This window comes from Natrix helvetica (genome assembly GCF_964273705.1).
Source record: "Natrix helvetica genome assembly, chromosome: Z".
NCBI lineage: Eukaryota > Metazoa > Chordata > Lepidosauria > Squamata > Natricidae > Natrix > Natrix helvetica.
This window is the reverse complement of record NC_138554.1, coordinates 131,505,096-131,528,363: the sequence shown is the minus strand read 5'-3', so window position 1 is coordinate 131,528,363 and position 23,268 is coordinate 131,505,096. Positions and strand designations below refer to the sequence as shown.

General features: G+C 42.8%; 1 protein-coding gene across 1 annotated transcript in view; it reads right to left on the bottom strand.

Annotated features, from left to right (window-relative positions):
• The window catches only part of CNPY1 (canopy FGF signaling regulator 1), a gene marked incomplete at its 3' end in the record, with an annotated part of 65,319 nt that overhangs the window by 28,541 nt on the left and 13,510 nt on the right, over positions 1-23,268 (bottom strand). The window contains exon 3 of the mRNA XM_081933083.1: positions 5,786-5,901. Coding sequence (XP_081789209.1) covers positions 5,786-5,901 — 116 coding nt within the window. The remainder of the gene's footprint in view (positions 1-5,785; positions 5,902-23,268) is intronic.

The window sequence follows — 23,268 nt, the reverse complement described above, 5'->3', positions numbered from 1 at the left end:
GGAAAGAAATATCTCTGAACTAAGAGAGGGATGTGTATGTGCCAGAAGTTGGAAGAGAATCTCTGTGCATCAAGGTTATTGGCAGTCAGAGATGAAACAAACTGAAGGCCAATTCAGGGTCAAAGGCACCCTCTGTAGAATAAGAAAATATTAAACGAATATCTTAAACTATATCAGCCTCTCAGAAACCTACTGTCCTTAGGGAACATCTGGTGCTCTGTGCTGACATTTGCAAATTGCCCCTTAGCGATAATGTGGAAACAGACTTCCTTTGTGGTGGCCCCAATTGTCTAGAAAACCATCTCTTTGGTAATATAGTCTGCATAAAGCTGAAGTGCTTTCTCCATCTTAAAAACATATGCTTTTACATTGGTTCTCCTGCGTTATTTTAAATAATTGTTTGTACGTTGAACAGCTAGTCCTCGACTTATGACTTAGCTGAGCCTGAAATTAAGATCATAAATACAGTGTACAAGCACTTATTAAGCAGGTGGCCCTGTGTCAGTGCCTGGTTTTGATCATTATTTTTTAGATTGAACGTTAAGTGAGTAACATGGTTGTTAAATAAACACGGCAGTCATTATGGGAAGTTATTATACCAAATGGATTTTGGTATAATATACCAAACCAGATTGTTGTTGTTGTTGTTAGTTGTGAAGTCATGTCAGACCAATAGCAACCCCATGGACAATGTTCCTCCAGGCCTTCCTGTCCTCTGGAGTCCATTTAAGCTCACGCCTATTGCTTCAGTGACTCCATCCAGCCACCTCCTTCTCTGTCGTCCCCTTCTTCTTTTGCCCTCAGTCGTTCCCAACATTAGGCTCTTCCCCAGTGAGTCCCTCCTCCTCATCAGGTGGTATTTGAGTTTCCTTTTCAGGATCTGGCCTTCTAAAGAGCAGTCAGGGTTGATCTCCTCTAGGACTGACCAGTTTGATTGCCTTGCAGCCCAAGGCACTTGCAGGAGACTCAAAACCAGATATACAATAGTAAATGTCAGAAACCAGGAAAAAAATTGTCAAAAATCATAGACAAGTGACCGCAGGACAATGCAAATGGCCATAAATGATTTTAAGTTGAGGATTATCTGTACATAAATACTTCTGGCAAATAAGGAAGTGATTGGTATATATTATATATATATATATAATGTTGATTGCAGAAGTTTAGAAGAAAGAGCCCAGGGGACAGAACCATTGGAAGATGATCGCTTATATCAGTTTAGGCCTTTGCCTCTCCTGAGATTTTCTGCTCCAAACGCTCCTCCATTATTGTTTAGGCTGGGGCAAAGGTTGCCCAGTCATAATCTTCTGCTTCCTGTTTGTAACTGTGTGGGCTTCTACTCAGGTCCTTTTTCTCTGGTTACTCACAGCTCCCCATTGGATGCCTAACTATTTCTCTGAATGGTTTGAAATGTTCAGATTCTATAAGAGAATTATTTGGTTATTTTACTTCTGGTGCAATAGTTCAGATGTTGACCTTGCAAGCATCTTAGAATGTCCTGTTTTAGGCATGAAAGCCGGCTGGATGATTTTTTAAAATTTAATTTACCATATTTTTCGGACTATAGGAATGCACCGGAGTATAAGACGCACAAAGAGGTAAATTAAAAAAAGAAGTTTTTGCATTCTGCAGGCCTCCCAAACCCCTTGCACGTCTCGTTTTTTTGCAAAAAGAAAAGGGAATGCAGAGGCTTTGGGAGGCTTGTAGAGTGCTCCTGGAGGTTGAGGGGCCCCAAAATGAGGAAAACAGCCCATCCCCATCCCCTAGGAGCACTTTGCAAGCCTCCCAAACCCTCTGCACATCCATTTTTGCAAAAGGGGCAGGGTTTCTGGAATGCTGTATTCAGTGTATAAGATGCACCCAGATTCTCACCCTCTTTTTTTGGGGGGTGGAAGGTGCGTTTTATACTCCGAAAAATACGGTAATCCATTATTTTTATAAATAACTCAAGTCTGCAAACATATCCAACACACCTTCCTCCTCCTATGAATTTATGGTCTCCCACTTTCTAGCCTGGTGCTTTAACCACTGGGCTAAACTGGATCTCTAAATAAATTTGGACCCATCACCAGGAGAGTGTTATAGTCTCACCTTAGGCACACGGTTGTGTGGGATTTTTAAATTATTTTTTCCTATCTTTATTTTTTATTTTTTATAAATGACTCGAGGTGGCAAACATATACACACCTTCTTTCTCCTATGTTCCCCACAAAAACCCTATGAAGTGAATTGGACTGAGAAAGAGTCACTGGCCCAAAGTCACTGAGCCGGCTTTCATGGCTACGGCAGGACTTGAACCAGGGATGGGATTCAGTCGGTTCGGATTGGTTCGAGCGAACAGGATGCTAATTTTGCATCTGGTTTGTTGAACCGTAGTTGGAAGTACTGGCTGGCCTCGCCCACCCCTCCCCTCCCAGGAGTTTCCACACAGCCCGTTCATCATGCCATGTAAGTGCAGGGCCCGCACGGGAGGGTGAATAATGGGCCTCCCGGAAGTTCCAGAAGTCCAGAAATGGGTCTATTTCTGGCCTCCAGCGGGCTTCCAGAGCCAGGGGGAGGGCGTTTTCACCCTCCTAGAGGCTTGAGGAAAGCCTCTGGAGCCTGGGGAGGGAAAAAACTCCTCCCCCCACCATGGTGCAGGAGGCCGAGTAGGCCATGTCTCCCATGGCCATGCCCACCTGGCAACCGGGCAGAGAACCAGTTGCTAAAATTTTTCAATCCCAGCCCTGACTTGAACTCACAGTCTCTAGCCTGGTCCCTGTCTTCAGGCACTTCTCTCTACCAGAATGTAGGGAGCTTCTCTCTACCATACTTTCTGTTGAGAGGGAAGTTCTTAGAGGATGGGCTCCAGCACAAATCCAAAAGCCCAGAAGACTAAACCTCTGGTCCCAGTAACCGACCCAGATTACATCCTGCAACATTATCCCGGGAGATGTATATTTGCCTTCATTCATGGACATTTTTGCCGCCTTGCGTTATTAATTAAAAAATATTAATGGTGGGATGAAGAAATGTAATAAATAAATAAAATTGTGCATCATTATTCATGTGCAGATATTTCTATGTTGCCAGTTCCTAGAAAATAACAGAGATGTCCAAAGATTTTCTTCTAAAGCAGGGATGTCAAACTAGTAGCCTGCGGACCAGATGAGACACACCCTGGCCACGCCCACCCCAACTTTTTTTCCCCACCAAGAGGGAAAACGTTGTGATACGTCATGTGACGGCAACGTGATATGGCGAGTTCGATACCTGTGTTCTAAAGCATGCGTTTCTGAAAGTGTGTATGTTTGCTAAAGTATGTCTATGGAAATTCTCAGTCATCCAGGTGATCGTTGTCCAAAAGTGCTTTTTCAAGAGGCAACTGCACTTTCTAATTTTTCTTTGAAGATGTTTCGCTTCTCATCCAAGTAGCTTCTTCAGATGAAGTATACTATCTTAAAATGCTTCTTTTTAAATGCACATGGATCCCACTTTTGAGTAGAGATCTGCATGTACAAAATTCAGACACACAGAAATCTTGAAGGAGCTGTATGTCAGAAGTCACTTTTCATTGGAATGTGTAAGTTCTACATTCTCATTCATTATTTTGCTCATGATTGGGGCAGATTTGCCTTCAGTCCCCTGTGGTTTTGCCTTAAGGCAGAAGAGTCTCACAATAGATGCCCAAACCCAATTCCATTCTTTGAGACCAGAATAAACAAAAGAAATTATTGGACAATATGAGATGTTATGGTCAGGGCAAGTAGATAACTCCCACGAGTGGAGAAGATATTGAAACATTATGTGAGAGGTAGTAATAAGTGAAGCTCCTGCCTAATCAAGGAGAAAACCAACTTTGAAATAAGGAGAAATTTCTGACAGAACAATTAATCAGTGGAATGACTTGTCTTCAGATGTTTTAGATCCATGATGGCGAACCTATGGCACACGTGCCACAAGTGGCACGCGGAGCCACTTGTCAGGGCATGCGAGGCGCTGCCCTGTTAGCTGGGCAGCGCGCATGTGCGCGCTGGCCAGCTGAATTCACCTTTTAAAAGTTATTTTTCACCTTCCCCAGGCTCCAGAGGCTTTATAGGAGCCTGGGGAGGGCGAAAAGAGCCTCCCCCTCCCCTCCCCCTCCCGGAGGCTTCAGGGACCGTCCGGAGGCTTCCCTGAAGCCTTCAAAACGCTCAAAACCACCCTCCGAGCAAACCGGAAGTGACTTCCGGGTTGCTCAGAGGATCGTTTTAAGCGTTCCGAAGGCTTCAGGGACTATCCGGAGGCTTCCCTGACGCCTTCGGAGCGCTCAAAACCACCCTCCGAGCAAACCGGAAGTGACTTCCGGGTTGCTCGGAGGGTCATTTTAAGCGCTCCGAAGGCTTCAGGGACCATCCGGAGGCTTCCCTAACGCCTTCGGAGCACTTAAAACGACCCTCCGAGCAACCCGAAAGTCACTTCCGGTTTGCTTGGAGGGTGGTTTTAAGCGCTCCGAAGGCTTCAGGGAAGCCTCCGGACGGTCCCTGAAGCCTCCGGAGGTCCTCCGGGGGGGCAGGGGAGGCCTTTTCGCCCTCCCCAGGCTCCTATAAAGCCTCTGGAGCCTGGGGAGGGCGAAAAAAGCATGTAAAATTGGGGGGGGTGTTGTGCGCGCATGCGCACTGGGGGATCACACGTTGCATTATGGGTGCGGCATGCCTCATGTGCCCTGACAAATGGCGTGCCATAGGTTCGCCATCACGGGTATAGGGTTTACTGCCTAGGCAGGGGGTTGGACTAGAAGACCTCCTAGGTCCCTTCCAATTCTACTATTGTATTGTATTGTATTGGTTCTGATGGACCCATATTATGATGGATAAAAGGTCTGGAGGCTAAATTCAGGGGTGAAATCCAACAGGTTCTGACAGGTTCTAACAGGTTCTGGAGAACTGGTAGCGGAAATTTTGAGTAGTTTGGAGAACCGGCAAATACCACCTGGTATTTGGCCCCAAAGTGGGGTGGGAATGGAGATTTTGCAATATCCTTCTCCCAGGAGAGGGGAGGGAACGGGGATTTTGCAGTATCCTTCCACCGCCATGCCCACCAAGCCACGCCCAGAGAACCGGTAGTAAAATAAATTGCATTTCACCACTGGCTAAATTGTATGATGACCAATTGAAGGAAGTAGGTATGTTTAGCCCAATGAAGAGAAGGATTGGGGTGACATGATAGCATTCTTCCAATATCGGAGGAGCTGCCACAGAGAAGAGAAAGTCAACTTATTCTCCAAAGGACCAGAGGGTACAACAAATAGCAGTGGGTGGAAGCTCATGAAAGACAGATCCAACCTGGAATTAAAAAGAAATTTCCTGACAGAGAAAACAATTAGAAAAAGTGATGGGTTGCCTCCCGCGGTTGTGGATACTCCATCCCAGGAAGTTCTCAAAAAAAGACTGGACAACCAACTGGGATGGTATAAAGAGTCCTGCCTTGAGCATAGGATTCGACTAGATCTCCAAGGTTCCTTCCAGCCTTATGATTCTATGTTCTGATTCTGTAGTACAACTTGTCAATGCTACAAGACCCCATTCTCAACATTTTTTAAAAGTCCCCATCCCCCAAAAAATTTTAAAAGTCCCCGGGAAAATAAGAAAGATTATTCAATTTCAAGGTTAGAGATTATTTTAAATCCCAGAGGAAAATGAAGCAATTTAGTGGCTGCTGGCCTAACGCAGGAAAGGTTAGAAGATTAAAAGACCAACTGCTTGGGTAAGTGGTTAATAATTGCACACCCTAGCAATTACTGGGCTTGGTCTCCTGTCTGTCTTACCTTTTTTTTCCCTCGTGAGCCATCAGGGTTGATTCGAAATGTCCCCGAATTTACAGTCCTTCTTGGTCCAATTTTCTTGATCTCATACTCCAGCTCATCAGCAAGAGCCTTACACGCTGTAGAGTGCAAAGGAAAAGAAGTACGGAGATACATCCTCATTCCAAAAAATCCCAATAGAAAATATGACAGAGAGAGGGAGGCAGGGGTGAAATCAACTTGCCTTGCTACCAGTTCGCAAATGTGAGAGTGAAAGCACGCTCGCAACACTCGCATGCACCACCTTCGCGCATGAGCAGGACCTTCTACTCATGCGCAGAGCATCAAAATGCTCCGTGATGACGTCCAGGTGAGTGGGCGGAGCCTGCTACTGAGTGTGCATGCAAAGGTAAGTAGCGAGGGGGGGGGAATCCACTGTGCCACGCAATTTACATTAGCTGGAAAGCAGGAAATCCTACGATTCTAGCTAATATAAATTGTGTGTCACAGTTGATTGTTGGAAATAGTTTGTCCAAACTGGTAGCATTTTTTTTTTAACTACTGGTTCAGGTGAACCAGTCCGAACCGGTAGCATTTCACCCCTGCAGGGAGGGAAACTGATATGAATACTGAGAGAGCAGTTTGCAGCCAAAGTGTATTCCAAAACATGTGCTTACATAGGCATTCAAACATGTCACCATGAAGTATTAATATATAGCTGGGCCAGAACCTCACTGTAGTTTTCTTCTCCTGAGGATAATTCTTGGAAAGAAGATTTGGACACCAGAGTGTCATGTCTGTGTTGATGGCACAGATGACAACAGCTATTTTATTCGAGGGATAATTCTTGTACATTGATAGAAGTCACATTTTTAAGATTGGTTGTGCCTGAGAGATGGCACCATCTGGAGCCTCGCCTGTGGTAAGCCAGGATATGCGGCTGCAGCTAAAAGTTATCCCTTTGTCATTTATTCCCTCGCAAACAAAACAAATATGTGTCCCAAAGAAATAACATTACACTCATTCATAATTTGCTGAATTCTGAAATGTCTGAGGCAAACCAGATTAGAGATTCAAAAGGGCAGCGTAGAGAAGGGAAAGGGGAAATTGTGGTGGGTTTTTTTTTAAAGAAAGGGAAGCAGTGCCAAAGCTGACAGGTCTTAAAACGTTTGCACGTGATGGTGTTGGCAGTGTTTTTATTTCAGTGTTTTCCAAACTGGCCACTTTGAGATGTGTGACCCAGGGTCCTTATAAATGGCCGCGATGGTTATGGAATGCTGAGATTTGAAGTCCAAATATCTCAAAGCTGCCCTGGTTTATTTGCAAGTAGTCCTTTACAATTGTTTGTTCGGTGATTGTTCAAAATGGCAAATGAAGATAGTTATAACCCCTTCCCACGGTCAGGTGAAACAAAATCTAAGCTATTGATAATTCACATCAGAAGTGGTATTCAGCCGGTTTGGACTGGTTACTTTACTTTACTTTACTTTAGACTTTTATACTGCCCCCTCTCCCAAAAGGGACTCAGGGCGGTGTACAGTCAGATTAAAACACATAAATACATAAAAATACAAACATAGTTAAATACTAAGTGCCTAAAAGAGGAGGCTGTAAAAGACAAAAGTAAAGTAGTTAAAAACAATGTTTAAAAATAACCCCTAAAAAATACCCAATTAAAAATATCTGCCAGGAGGTAAAATAGGACTATGAATGGGCCAAGCCAGCTAAACGGAACAGGTGAGTCTTCAGTTTTTGTCGGAAGGAGCGGAAGTCGGTGGTGGTTCTAATATCGGGGGAGAGGTCATTCCAGAGGGTTGGGCCCATCACAGAGAAGGCTCTACCCCTAGGCATTGCTTAGTGGAGGCTCTACCCCGTTGGCATTGCTTAGTGGACGGCACCAGGAGGAGTCCCTCCCTGTGAGAGCGAATTGGTCGCAGGGAAGTATGTGGTAGGATGCGACCCCGCAAGTAACTAGGTCATGTGCCATGGAGCGCTTTAAAGATGGTAATTAACACCTTGAAACGCACCCGAAAGACCACAGGCAGCCAGTGCAGCTCGCGCAGGAGCGGTGTTACGTGGGAGTACCTAGTACTCCCCATAATAGCCCGCGCGGCTGCGTTCTGGACTAGCTGCAGTCTTCAGGCGCGTCCCAAGGGAAGCCCCATGTAGAGGGCGTTGCAGTAGTCCAGTCGAGACGTCACCAGTGCATGAGTGACCGTGCGTAGAGCATCCCGGTCCAGTAGGGGGCGCAATTGGCGCACCAGGCGAACCTGGTGGAAAGCCCACCTTGACACGGCTGCCACATGGTCATCCATTGACAGCCGGGCATCTAGGAGGACGCCCAAATTGCGCGCCCGTTCCACAGGCGGCAATTGCTCGCCCCCTATGGCCAGCGATGGAATCAACTGGCTGAACCGGGGTGCCGGTAGCCATAGCCACTCAGTCTTGGAGGGGTTGAGTTTGAGTCTGTTGTCCCCCATCCAGACCCCGACGGCTTCCAAACACCGGGTCATCACCTCGACAGCCTCGTTGGGGTGGTTTGGGGTGGAAATGTACAGCTGAGTATCATCAGCGTACAGATGATACTCCACCCCAAAACCACAGATGATCTCCCCCAGCGGCTTCACGTATGTGTTGAACAGAAGGGGCAAGAGGACCAACCCCTGCAGTACCCCACAAGTGAGTGACCTCAGGGTCAACCTCTGCCCCCTTGCCAACACACATTGCGTCCGGTCGGAGAGGTAGGAGCAGAACCACCGCAAAACGGTGCCTCCAACTCCCATCCCCTCCAGCCGGTGCAATAGGATACCATGGTCGATGGTATCAAAAGCCGCTGACCGCTCACCCGAACCAGTAGTGGAAAAACAGTAGTTGAAATCATGAATGGGTCTGTCCCCCGGCAGTCCCCACCCCCCGCCCCAGCAATATGCCATCCTATTGAGGCACATTCTCAAGCGGGAGAACATAATCCATGTTTACTGTTACAAACAAAAGGTACTTGGGAATTATGGTGGCAAGGTTAGATAAAACATGGGTGCAACAGTGGTGGGTTCTAGATCCCGTTGCAACCAGTATGGTGCAACACGGCCACTGTTGCACACCACCGGTGTGCATTTATGTTTGTGTATACACACAAATATGTTCAATCTAGAACAGTGGTTCTCAACCTGTGGGTTGGGACCCCTTTGGGGGTTGAATGATCCTTTCACAGGGGTCGCCTAAGACCATAAGAAAACACATATTTTGGATGGTCTTAGGAACCGAGACACCAATTTTATGGTTGGGGGTCACCCCAACATGAGGAACTGTATTAAAGGGTCGCGGCATTGGGAAGGTTGAGAACCACTGATCTAGAAGCTGGCAAAGGATAGGAAGGACTACAGGGCTGGCCATCAAACAAATGCTTCTTTTTTTCTTTTCAACTCAAAACTCATTTACAGGTAGCCCTTGACCTACAACAATTCATTTAGTGACCATTCAACGTTACGACGGCACTGAAAGAAGTGACATGGCCATTTTTCACCCATATGACCATTGCAGTATCTTCATGATCATGTGATTAAAAATTCAGACGCTTGGCAACTGACCCACATTTATGATGGTTGCGGAGTCCCAAGGTCCAGTGTTCACATTTTGCAACCTTCTCACCAAGCAAAGTCAACGGGGAAACAGATTCACTCAACAACCATGTTACTAAGATAACAATTGCAGGGATTCATTTAATAACCATAGCAAGAAAAGTCATTAAATGGGGGGGGGGGTTCACTTAACAAGTGTTTTACTTTGCAACAGTGAAACTTTTGCAATTTTGGGGTCAATTGCAGTTGTAAGTCAAGGAGTACCTGGATCCCCTTGGTTGCTTCATTTACTGTTTGGGCTTTATGTTTGCTCAACTTCCGAAGACCTCAGCAATTGGCATTCTTAGCCAAATGGGACTGGTTGAGACAGTTTGAAAATACTTTCAAGCTGGTTTGTTGGAGAATTAAACAGAGCTATTTTTTGAAGCTGCTCTGATGTTTTGGAAGTAGAGGGGCACTTTTTTCCATTAAAAAGCTGTAGTTTTGCAGAATACACTGATTGTCTTGTTTTTCATTGGGTGAAACTCACACCCCATGTCTGCCATCCTTCAAGCGTTGGCTGTAACCTATAAATGCCTACACGGCATAAGGCCTGGTTACTTGAGGGACTGCCTGTCTCTTGTAACATCTGTCCAGCAGATGTTTGATCCTGCACAGCTGGTACACTCTGGGTTCCTTTGATTAACAATGCCATCTATTGGGACCCTAGAAGCACGCCTCCTTTGAAGCAACACCTGCCCTCTGGAATGAGGTCCCTCTGAGACTGAAAGGTCCCCGAAGACCTCCAAGGCCTTTGGCAAGGAAGAAGACCCTTCCCTTCTTTGCTCTTGCCATCTTCTTTCCTCATCTATTCTTTATTATTTTCATTTATTTAATTTACATTGTTAGATTCGGGCAACGAGAGAACAGACGCCGGACAACAGTGACTTAACAGCTCTTTATTAATAGTAGTAGTGATCCAGCTTGGTGTGTGGTCTGAGGTTTCCCCTTTTATAGGGATCGGGTACGCCTCTCGACCAATCAGAGTGATCCCTAGTTCCCGCCCTAGCGGCGGACCTGAGTGGAGACTTACAGCGATATATGCTAATATCTAACATACATCATGCCTATTATTTTTTACGAACACTTCAAGGAGGTGAACATATCTAATGCACTTTCTTCCTTCTATTTTCTCAACAGCAACAACCTTGAGAGATGGATTGACTGAGAGAGAGAGACTGGCCCAAAGTCCCCCAGTTGGCTTTCATCTGTAAGGCAGGACTAGGACTCACACTATCCTGTGATTGGTCTAAAGTCATTCAGTTTCTTTCATGCCTAAGGTGGGATCAGAACTCACACTATCCTAGTGATTGATCTAAAGCCATGATGGGGAACCTATGGCACGCATGCCATAGGTGTCACGCAGAGCCCTCTCTGAGGGCACATGAGCCACCACCCAGGTCAGCTCTACTGCACATGTGAGCATGCCTGCCGGCCAGCTGATTTTCAAGTCACTGCTGGGAGACACATGCACATGTGGGAGGGGAGCACAGGGGGCCCCTCCCCCAACCACCCTCAATTTTTTGGGCAAGGACACTTCAGGGAGGGCCTCCAGAGCCCAGTGTAGATTGTTTTCACCCTCCAGGAGGCTCAAGGCAAGCCCTTTAGAGCCTGGGGAGGGTGAAAAACAGACATTTGTAAGTTCCGTAAGTCCAAAAGGGAGACCATTTTCGTTCTCCTGGAGGATTGAGAAAAGCCTCCAGAGCCTGGGGATGGTGAAAACACCTTCCCCGCCTGGTGCAGGAGGCCGAGTAGACCAGGCCAGGGGGGGGGGTCACACGCACATGTGCAGGGGGTATTTGCACTTGCATGTGCAAGGAGTGGAGCACATTGCATTGTGGGTGTGGGAACATGTGTGCAATAGCACATGTGCACAATTTAGGCACGTGAGAACAAAAAGGTTATCCATCACTGGTCTAAAGCATGGGTGTCAAACTCAACTGCTTCACATGTCATGTGATATATCGTGATGTTTTTTTGCCTTTGCAGAGCGGGCGTGAGAACTGTGCATGATACACCTGATCTAAAGTCACCCAGTTGGCTTTCTTGCCTATAGCAGAATATAACTCACCATTGCCTAGTGATTGACCCAAAGTCACCTAGCCAGCTTTTAGGACTAGAACTCACTATCTCCCAGTTCATCATCATCATCACATGATCACATCATAATGAAGCTATCATTTAGTCTCTTTCTGCATTTTCCACAGTTTTTTACCATCCATTCTTCTTACTTGCCAGGAGACATTATTTACACAATAATTTCCTTCTTTTCCCATTCCAGCCCCTACCAAACCATGCCGCGACGATACAACTATTAGAAAATTATCCAGTTGTGAAAATGTATATAGATTATCATTTGATCTTCACTGCCTGCAAGATATGTATTTTAATGAAACAATTGCATCATAGCTTGGCAGGCAGAAAGTTTTCCCTCACAACCACATTTTACATTTTTGCAATTTAGTTGGCTTTTGAGGCCAAGGTTTTTTGTTTTTTTTTGCTCTAATACCAGTGTCAAGACAATGTTGGTGCTCTTTCATTGATCAGTTGGACAAGACATTGATTGGTTGATTGTGTTTTTAGCATTTTGAGGTAGTCAGTCTAGTTCACCAGACGAAAGAAACCAGAAATATGAATACTAATATTACTCTTATTGTAGAGTTACAGCAACAGAATCTTGCAAGTCTGAATATGCCTCCCTTCTCTCTGCCTTCATTTGATTTATTTATTAATCAAATTTACAGTTTAAGTTCAAAGGAGCTGAGGGCCGTCTTATCTGAGATGCTTACCCAGGTTACAGTTCTGTACCTTTCTCTTATCTAGCCCGTTGTTTTGGTTGAAGCTCTTCCTCCTTTTTTCTCAAGGTTACTCTCATTGCTCATTACAGGTAAGTTTAAAATGAAAGCAATTAGTTTTCAGACTCTTGGCAAGGGTTGAGAATGACCTAAATGGCGGGCAAGCAAGCAAAAATGAAACCATTCCACAAACACACACACACAGACAGTGGGTGGAAAAATTGTCTTCCAAGAAACTGGTCCTTGATGTCAAAAGAATTGGAGGCTGATGCCCTATGTGTTAGTGTGAAGATATCAAGTGGAGAAGTATCATGAACTATTTGCTCATTTCTGTGTTCAAAAGTCTCTCAAATCCTTCCTTCCTTCCTTCCTTCCTTCCTTCCTTCCTTCCTTCCTTCCTTCCTTCCTTCCTTCCATCCATCCATCCATCCATTCATCCATCCATTCACCCACATGCATACACACTGCAACTATTTCCTTTGAAATAGTGCTTCAAACTATTTGAAACAGGAGTGGGCTTCAAAAATTTTAGCAAGCGGTTATCTGCCCGGTTGCTGGATGGACGTGGCCATGGTGGGCATGGACTTGTTGGCCTCCTGCACCATGGTGGGGGGGGGGCTATTTGCCCTCCCCAAGATCCAGAGGTTCTGCTTGAGCCTCTGGGAGGGTGAAAACAGCCTCCCCAGGTTCCGGAAGCCCTCCGGAGGCTGGAAACAGGCCCGTTTCCGGCCTTCCTGAACTTCCGGTATGCCTGTTTTTCACCCTCCCCAAGCCTCCGTGCATGCCCTGCACTTATCTGCATTCAAAACGTGCCGATTCCTGGGAGGGGAGGGGAGGGGCAGGGTGGGCAGGGCCAGCCAGGAGTGGAATTTGGGCGTCCTCCGAACTGCACAGAATCTTAGCTAGTGGTTTTCTTGAACCCCTGCAAACCCCCTGCAGCCCACCCCTTCTTTTTTTCCTGCGCATCAGACTTCTTCAGACAACTTTCTACCAAGGATGGACTTCTTAAAGATTGTACTTCCTGGTTCCTCCTTAGCAGGAAGTATGAGAGAAAAAGCTTCCTACTTCCACTGACCCTTCCTTAAATAAGTTCTACCTGTGTTTGGACACCTCTCTTTGTCCTGTCTCCTGTTCTGCTTTCCGATAATTGTTTTTTATGCAGATCCTGACTTGGCCCAGATGGCTACCCTTATAGCCAGCTTGGTTCCACCCCCCAGAAAAATATGGATATTTCAAGTACTTACCATATTTTTCAGACTATAAGATGCACCAGAGTATAAGACGCATCATGATTTTGAAGAGGTAAATTTAAAAAAAACTTTTTTTTTGCACTCTGCAAGCCTCCCAAACCCTCTGCATGCCTTGTTTTTTTGGGGAAAAAAAAGGAGCATGCAGAGGGTTTGGGAGGCTTCCAGAGTGCTCCTGGGGACTGGGGGGGGGGGGGACAAAACTGGCCTGAGTTTGCTCTTTTTTACCCTCCTCAGCCCCAGGAGCACTCTGGAAGCCTCCTAAAGGCTATGCATGTCCATTTACAGTCCCCTCACATCCTGGACATAAATTGTTTCAACTCCTACCCTCAAAATGATGCTATAGGGCACTGCACACCAGAACAACAAGACACAAGAACAGTTTTTACCTGAATGCCATCACTCTGCTAAACAACTAATCCCCACAACACTGTCAATAATTTAATAAAACTGTATTACTATTCTTCTTCTCTTCCTAGTATCTATCTCTCCCACTTATGACTAAAACCATGTTGCTTGTACCTTTACAATTTATATTGTTTTATTTGTTTCCTAGTATGATTTAATAACTTATTAGTAACCTTGACTATCAAGTGTTGTATCTTTTTATTCTTGATGAATATTTTTATCCTCCTTATGTACACTGAGAGCATATACAACAAAGACAAATTCCTCGTGTGTCCAATCACACTTGGCCTCTATTCTATTCCATTCCATTCCATTCCTGATATAGTATGCACTATACAAAACAGGGTAGTTTCCTTCATATCATCTGTGCCTGAATGCTGTTAGGTTTGCAAGTATTAATCCTGCTGACTGCAATAGAAAGCTGCTTCTGTAGGAAGAACAATATCTAATTTTGTTTCTTCTTTTGTTTTTTTAAAAAACGTGGCTGGTTAGAAAATAGAGCATAGAATCCTAGAGCTGGAAGGGACATAGAGCTATTCCAAACCCCTAGTCAAGGCAGCCCTGGACAAATGGTGTCCAGTCTATCCTTGAAAACCTCCAGAGACGGAGCACCCATAACTGTAGGAGGCAAGCTATTCCATTGATTAATTGCTCACACTGTCAGGAAATTTCTCTCTATTTCCAGGTTTAATTTAATGAGATTCCATCCACTGCTGGGAATAATACAATACAATACAATAGTAGAGTTGGAAGGGACCTTGGAGGTCTTCTAGTCCAACCCCCTGCCTAGGCAGGAAACCCTATACCGTTTCAGACAAATAACTATCCAACATCTTCTTAAAGACTTCCAGTGTTGGGGCATTCACAACTTCTGGAGGCAACTTCTGTTCCACTGATTAATTGTTCTCACTGTCAGGAAATTTCTCCTCAGTTCTAAGTTGCTTCTCTCCTTGATTAGTTGAGAAGCAACTTAGAACTTAGAATAGGTTAACCCCCTCTTCTCTTTGACATCCCCTAAAGTACATTTTCCCAGCGGGAAGAGGAATATTTTGTTTGGGTCTAGTTAGAGATTTGGCATCTTTAAAAGGGGAATCCCATATATTCTAAAACTGTGATGAGGAACTATGGCATGTGTGCCAGAGATGACATGCAGAGCCCTCTCTGTGGGCACCTGTACTGTCACCAGCTGCTCTTCTGGTTTAAAAAACAAGCCGCTTTTGGGAGCCTTTTTCGGGCTGCTTTTTTGAACCGTTTTCAGGCTGTTTTTTGAAAATGGCCTGAAAAACAGCTTGAAAAAATGGCCCCCAAAGGCCTGAAAAACAGCCTGAATATGGCCTGAAAACACCCCCAAAAAACAGCCTGAAAATGTTCCAGAAAACGGCCCCACAATGGTAAAAAAAAAAACAGGCATGTGTGCACCAGTCAGCTAGACTTCGGGTTTTTGGCGCTCACACATGTAAACACATGCGCACACGTTCTGGTTTGGGCACTTGGTGCCAAAAAGGTTCACCATCACTGTTCTAGAAGAAATACCCTTCCCACTTCCCAAAAGAAGTTGTGTCCCAATAAAGTGTACTAAAAGATAACAAAACCTACTCCAACAAAGCCCATCATCTATTGCCTTGGCTAATTGGTGGTTTCAGCACAGACTATTTAGTCTCCTAATCAAGTTTCACAGTGAGAATTACTATTGGCTGTTTCCTTCTCATTAAATCAGTGTTTCTCAACCTTGGCGACTTTAGGCCCTGTGGACTTCAACTCCCAGAATCCCCCAGCCAGCAGAGCTGGCTGGGGAATTCTGGGAGTTGAAGTCCACAGGACTTAAAGTCGCCAAGGTTGAGAAACACTGAATTAAACTATCGTGGAATTATTGTGCAGCCACCCTTGCATGGAGTAGTTAAAAGCTAAACCTGATGATAAATTCCAGTTGCAGGCTGGATGGGCTAAAGTCAACCATTAAAAGCCCCTGAGGAGATGAAGGGCAAATGCAGGGGTTCTAATGTTACCTAGCTAGACCTGCTGAAATCTGTATTTTTTTTTAAAAAAAATCATCAATGTATGCACCTGCTAAACTGAAATATGCTTGGTGATATAAGACAGAGACAGACAGATAGATAGATAGATAGATAGATAGATAGACAGACAGACAGACAGACAGACAGACAGACAGATAATAGATGGATGGATGGATGGATGGATATTTTATATATATAGTCTCCCTTTATTTATTTATCAGCACAAATACCACACACACACACACACACACACACACACACACACTAGTCTCCCTTTATTTATTTATCAGCACAAATACAACACACACACACACACACAGTATATATCATGTATATATATTGATATTGATAAAGGAGGAGAGCCACAGGCTAACACAACTACCTAATATGTAATACAGCCCAACACAAATTATATAGATAGATAGATAGATAGATAGATAGATAGATAGATAGATAGATAGATAGATAGATAGATAGATAGATAGATAGATAGAGATAGATAGTAGATAGATAGATAGATAGATAGATAGATAGATAGATAGATAGATAGATAGATAGATAGATAGATAGATAATAAATAGATAAATAATGGATAAATAATAAATAAATAGATAAATAATAGATATAGATAGATATAGAAAAATAATAAATAGATACATGGATAAATAATAGATAAATAATAGATAAATAGATAAATGGATAAATGGATATGGATAAATAGATAAATGGATAAATAATAGATAAATAGAAAAATAATAGAATAGAATAAAGCTGGTCATATGTTGATTTGGGCTTGGGGAAAACCAAACATGGTGAAAGATTGCTTCTTATTTGGTTATGTCCCCATAATTTGCTTGGAGTAAGACTTTGTGAGTGAAAATCTGCTCTTTTTCACTTGGTTTATTTTATTTTCCAAGATCCCATCTTTCTGCTTCTAAACTTAATTGCCACAAAACCACACAAGGGTTGGTGTGATGCAATTGCCTCTTCATTACACATGTGTGCTCAGGTGTCTCGCCCTGGAGAAGGCCAGTGGGATGTTTTATACTTGTTGCGTTGGTGGATAACGCAATACTTAACAATCTTACTGAACTGCAATTCCCAGCCTTTCTCATTGCCTTGTTGCAAGCTTGGGTTGCTGAGAATTGAAGTTCTAAATATTTGGAAAGCTGCATATTCCCCCAGTCCCAAAATATTATGTTTGTTTGTTTGTTTGTTTGTTTGTTTTTGAAGTGGGCTAGAAAATCAAAGCAATAAACAATATCCTAATGAAGGAATTGCAAACTCAGACGAACAAGCGAACAACTGTCTAATCAAGAAACTACCAAGAAAAACTCCCACCAACTCTGTCAGGGCAAACAACTGATATACAAATAGAGAGCAAACCCCCATTCCCTTCTAGCACTATTGATGTTAGCTAGTTGGGTAATGAAACGTCTACAAGAAAGCAACCACACTGAGAGAGCATCAATGACTGCACAGTTCAAACCTGAGCTACAAACATTCTCTTCTATCAAAATCAAATCAGCCTAGATACATGATGGGGAACCTATGGCACGTGTGCCACAGATGGCATGCAGAGCCCTCTCCACAGGAGCCCCAGCCCAGCTCCACCATACATGTGTGTGCACCTCCCACCAGCCAGCTGGCCTTTGTGTGCCCCCCCCCCACTGTGCCCCGTTTTGGACCTGGAAAGCCTCCTGCATCAACCTGGAAGCAGAAAATGAGCAAGGGGGGGCGCATGTGTGTGTGGGGGGGAGTGCGGGGGGGCGGGGGAGTGCAGGGGGTGGGGGAGTGTGTGGGGGGTCACTTATACATGTGCAGGGTCAGGGCGCACACAGGGGGACTCACGTGCACATGCACGAGGGTGTGGGATGCGCGGAGGTCACACACACATCACATTATGGGTGTGGGTGCATGCATGTGCTGTCGCACACACTTTCAGTATGCAACGACAAAAAGGTTAGCCATCACTGGCCTAGATAGAGCATTCTGTGGCTGGGGTGTCCTCACCAAAAAGGCCCTGTCTCACTTTACCATGGCCAGTTTTTGCTAGATTGAAAAAGTGGCTGAAGATCTTTATTGAACTATTAATGTGGAAGCAGTCTGGTGTTAATAATAAGTAGTGATGAAGACTTTGCTCAGAATTACAGCCATAGTTCTTACTCATGACGTAGTTTTAATTAACATTCTGACATACTATATTATTCTGACAAGACCGATGTTACCTACTACGAAGTTATCTACTAAATTATGTAAAAAAAATTGTTTCCATTGTTAAATATGGATTGAGGCCTTTACATTGATTATGACCAGAGGTGGTATTCAGCAGGTTCTGACCAGTTCTGGAGAACTGGTAGCAGAAATTTTGAGTAGTTCAGAGAATCGGTAAATACCATCTCTGACTAACCCGCCCCCGATCTATTATCTGCCTCCCGGGTCCCAGCTGATTGGGAGGGAATGGGGATTTTGCAGTAACCTTCCCCTGGAGTGGGGAGAGAATGGAGATTTTACAGTATCCTTCCCCTGCCACGCCCACCAAGCTACACCAGGCCCACCAACCATGCCCACAGAACTGACAGTACAATTTTTTGAATCCCACCACTGATTATGACAATATGTGAATTGGTTAAGGTGCTGGGCCTAGAAACCAGGAGACTAAATTCTAGTCCCATCTAAGAATGAAAGCCAGTTGGGTGATTTGGGGCAAATCACCAGGAGACAGAGAGTTCTAGTCCTGCTTAGGTATGAAAGCTGGTTGGGTGTCCTTGGGCCACTCTCAGACCAATTCACCTCATAGCGTGGTTGTTGTGGGAAAATAGGAAGGAATGGTATTATATTCTGTATGTCCACTGCCTTGAGCTATTTATACAAGATATTAAAGGCGAGATAAAAATCAAATAAATAGTGTAACACAATTGCTTCATTGAAAGCTAGCTCTTCCATTAGGTAAGGGAAATAATTATCTCAAGTTAGGCAACATCTTTGTTTCATTTCAATGTATGATTCAAATTTATGTGTTTATTAAAATTTAAAACACGGAGATCAAGGGATGCTGAAATTGTCAGATAAATGGTAACCTTAATAGTTATTGATAGTTATATAATAAGGTAATGGTAAAGCACAAATATGTTAGTCGTTCCCGACTCTAGGGGCCGGTGCTCATCTCCATTTCAAAGCTGAAGAGCCAGTACTGTCCGAAGATGTCTCCGTGGTCATGTGGCCGGCATGACTGAATGCCGAAGGAACACGGAATACTGTTATCTTCCCACCAAAGGTGATCCCTATTTTTCTACTTGCATTTTTTACATGCTTTTGAACTGCTAGGTTGGCAGAAGCTGGGACAAGTAACGGGAGCTCACTAGGGATTCGAATGTCGAACTGCCGACCTTTCTGATTGACAAGATCAGCGTCTTAGACTCTGAGCCATCACGTTATGTAATAGTAATCGCTTAATAATTCAGAGAAGAACAGCCATAAACAGTTATTATCAACCATTAAAAAAAACCAGAGTCAATACAAATGTTGTCAGACTGTATGTGGAAAAACAGTTCAAGATGAAATGATTTAAAGACTTAGGAGCTGTTTTTCAATCCTCTAGAATAAGGGTCTCCGACCTTGGCAACTTTAAGACTTGTGGACTTCAACTCCCAGAATTCCTCATCCATTTTTCTGCAAAAAACAACAACACCAGAACCACAGTGGGGAGGAGCAGCCATCAGAATTTTGAATCCGGGTCGAAAGTACTTTTTGTTAGGTTCATCGTAACTTCGAATGGTTGCTAAAATATTGGTCATAGTGGAGAACTACCTGTGCTGTAAAGCTAACTGCAACACAGCAGATCCATTGTGTGTCCAACATACAACTGCATCTTGAAACCGGTCTTAAGATAGGCTAATTTTCCTTGCAACCTAAATACTGCTCCATGTCTGCCTTAAAATTAATTAAACCAGGAGCAGACAGTCCAGAAAGGCTGATAAAGCTGTGAAATTTTCAGTTCAAACCATCTTTCAACTCCTGCCAAAGACTGGTGTGGAGGCTGGGAATAATTTAGAAAGGTTGAGAGAAGGTCAAAGAGCTTGTAATTGAATAATTCAGCCCAGATAGCAAACTGAAGCAGAAGCAAAAAAATTTAGCATCCTGACAAATAAGCATTAGATATGAAGCATGGAAATAAATATTGAAATACGTAACTGATATGGCTTTATGGTTAATCAATAAGCATCATTATTGCTAAAATAACTGGGGGGTTTTCTGCCTCTTTGGACAGAATGAATATTACTTTCCATTGTCACTCTGGGTAGAAGATAAATTTTCCCCAAATAAGCTGTTTGTACATTTCTTGCATGCCTGATGATTTAAACATCTAGCAGCAAAATGGGTTCATTGTAGTAAACATGTTCATGAAAGAAAGCAGAAGGTTGGAAAAATCTTGTATAAACTAAAGCACAGGACTAATACAGATAAGAATTCAGCTAAATGGACATGAGGAACAATTTACGGATAATCCTCAACTTATAACCATTTGTTTAGTAGTTGCTTGAAATTACAACAGCATTGAAAACGTGGTTCACAACCAGTCCTTGCACTTACAACTTATACAGCATCCCCAAAGTCATGTGATCAAAATTCAGGTGCTTGGCAATCAGCATGTATTTATAATGGTTGCAGCATATTGGGGCCATGTGATCAACCAGATTCATATAATAATCACGTGATTTGGACTTCTGGTTGACGTTGCGGCAGGAACGGCTGGAAAATAGCGGAGCTCCGCCAGGTTCCTCGAAATGCAACCAGCAACTGTTTGCCAGGAGACCCTATGGGGTCAAGCCACCCTAGAGGGGTGGTAAAGAAAGGAGAGGCATTTCATCGATCACGAGGAAACTGCAATTTCCTCATTGATCTGGAGAAAGCTCTCCTGAACGGCAGCAGGGATGTCAGCCATCTTTGTCTGTCACAAGCTGGGACAACCAGGACACTAAGATCTTGTGCTGGAGCAGTGCGTGGTCAGAACAGTGAAACTAGGTAAGATAACTTCCAACTTTTACCCCAAAGATTTAACCCAAGTTAAAAATTATAAAAAAACATTTCCAAAGAGTAAGAAAGCGGTGACTGAATTCATGGAGAAGAATTAAAGACTAAAAATCAAAGAGAAAGATTAAAGAATAAAGACTGAGATGCAAAAGAAATATTTAAAGAATGTTTTAAAACACCGAAAGCCTGGAAAAAGGTGAGCAACGTTGTGAAAAGCGATTATTGGGAGAAATTGCTTTTCTAACCCCCTTGAATAGTTGACAGTCAGCTGTCTTGATTTTTATACTCTGTTGAATGCTGGAATTGGGAGCAGGAGAGCCATCTACTGGATTACTGCAATGTGGGAAATCTGAGTGAAAGTGACAAAAGAGAGAAAACAGACAACACCTGGAAGGCTATTTGACCATCCAGGTGCTGACAAATAAGACTCTAAAATTTGGACAATTGGGAAGGTGTAAGCTGTAAAGTATATATTTATAGTTTTTAAGGACTAGAAAGCTAGGGGACTTGGAGGAACAATTATGGGGTTGATAAAATTAATTAACAATTGGCTTTTTTTGAGTTTTTAGATATTGGGATACAGGAATATTAGATATATATTGAGTAATTTTAATAGATTAATTTTGTACAAAATGATGCAGCAGGAGACAATGAAGTTCTATGAAGAAATGTTAATGATGACTAAAAGCTTTTATGAAAATGTGACGAAGAATCATAAGGAGATGATGGATTGTCCAAAGATAAAGAAGTGAGTGTAAAAGACCATCAACAAAGGTAAAAGATGAACAAAATATTCAGAAAATAGATGAGAAATCAGAAGGAGTGGTGGATGAGACAAATCAAAATAAGATACAAGAAAACAAAAACCATGAAAAAACAATAAATACTAAGAATTGAATAGATAATTCTTTAAGAGCTTATAATAGCACAGAGGAAAAAAAGGAAGTCTTCCCCAAAATAATGAAAGGGTTAAAGATGGGCATCCAAATGATACAGCAGAAGGAGATAAGGGAGAAGGCAGAGGGAACATTCAATCCATGTAAAAATATGAGAAAGAAATATAGTATCCCAAGGGAGAAATATAAAAGAACCACCAAAAAGTCAATAAATGATGAAATTCTAAAAAGGCTGAGTGATGAAGGATAGACACATAATATCTTGTAATACTGTGATTGTATTAAAAACTAATAGAAACAAATAGAAAGTACAAATTGGGGAAATAGTAATACATATATAGCTATATAATAGAATTTATTATAACCACTAATATTTTAAGGTTAGGAGGTGTAAGACTGTGATTAGGTGTATTTAAATATATTATTATGATTAACAGTATGCAAAAAATATATTGGAATTTATAGCTTTTAAGAACTACAAATTCAGGGGACTTAGAAATATAATCCCGGGACTAATTAAAATTTATTAATAAATGGTTTCATTGATGTTTATAGAAAACAGAGATATTGGAAATATGGTGGAACTTGAGTAATATTTAAAATAATAAAATATTGGTGACTTAACAGGGATCACAAACACATTGTATGAAGAAATATAATGGATGCCGAAGTGTATTTTTGGAGAAAGTGATAAAGAATCATGAAGAGAGAATAGTACTGTTTAAAGATAAAGAGGTGAATATAGAAGAACCCCAACAAGTGTGTGTGCGGGGAAATAAGTACAAATTGGGAAAAAGTATTACACATATTGATATATAAAAGAATATATTATAATTATGAGCATATTAAGGTTAGAAGTTGGAAGATAAAAAGTATGTTTATGTAATTGTATTATTACTGTTAGCACTGTGTAAAAAATGTATTGACCCAGTCATTACACTGTCCACAAAATATGTTGGTTGTTAAAGGAAAACTGCAAATAAAACATATACAAAATAATAATAACAACCTCATGATTCGTTTAACAACTGTGGCAAAACGATTGTAAAATCAAGTACAATTCCCTTAATGATCTCATAGCTTAGCGATATTCTGTTCCCAATTATAATCATAAGCTAAGAACTACCTGCTCTATGTCCTTACTTCCAGCTCAAACACAGTTCATGCTTTCACCCATACGCAACACATCCTCATCATCTTTATTCATAATTGCTACAGATTGCCCAGAACAAGCACTACCCTTTACTGCTTGAAGCCAAATTATTTAGGTTATATTTATTTATTAACCTGTTCTTTCACAGTTGGGTATTCATAGTTGACAGCAATAAAATCTTATGAAGTCCACAGCTGAAGTTACAGAATGCGTCACTTGTTTTTTGGATTTACTTGCATCTCCTCACTGTGTTCTGGATTGTACTAAACACTTTCAGCTTGAAAAACAGGTTGGTTGATTAATTAAGCCAATGCATTAATGGTGTATTTGCAAAGCTCCATT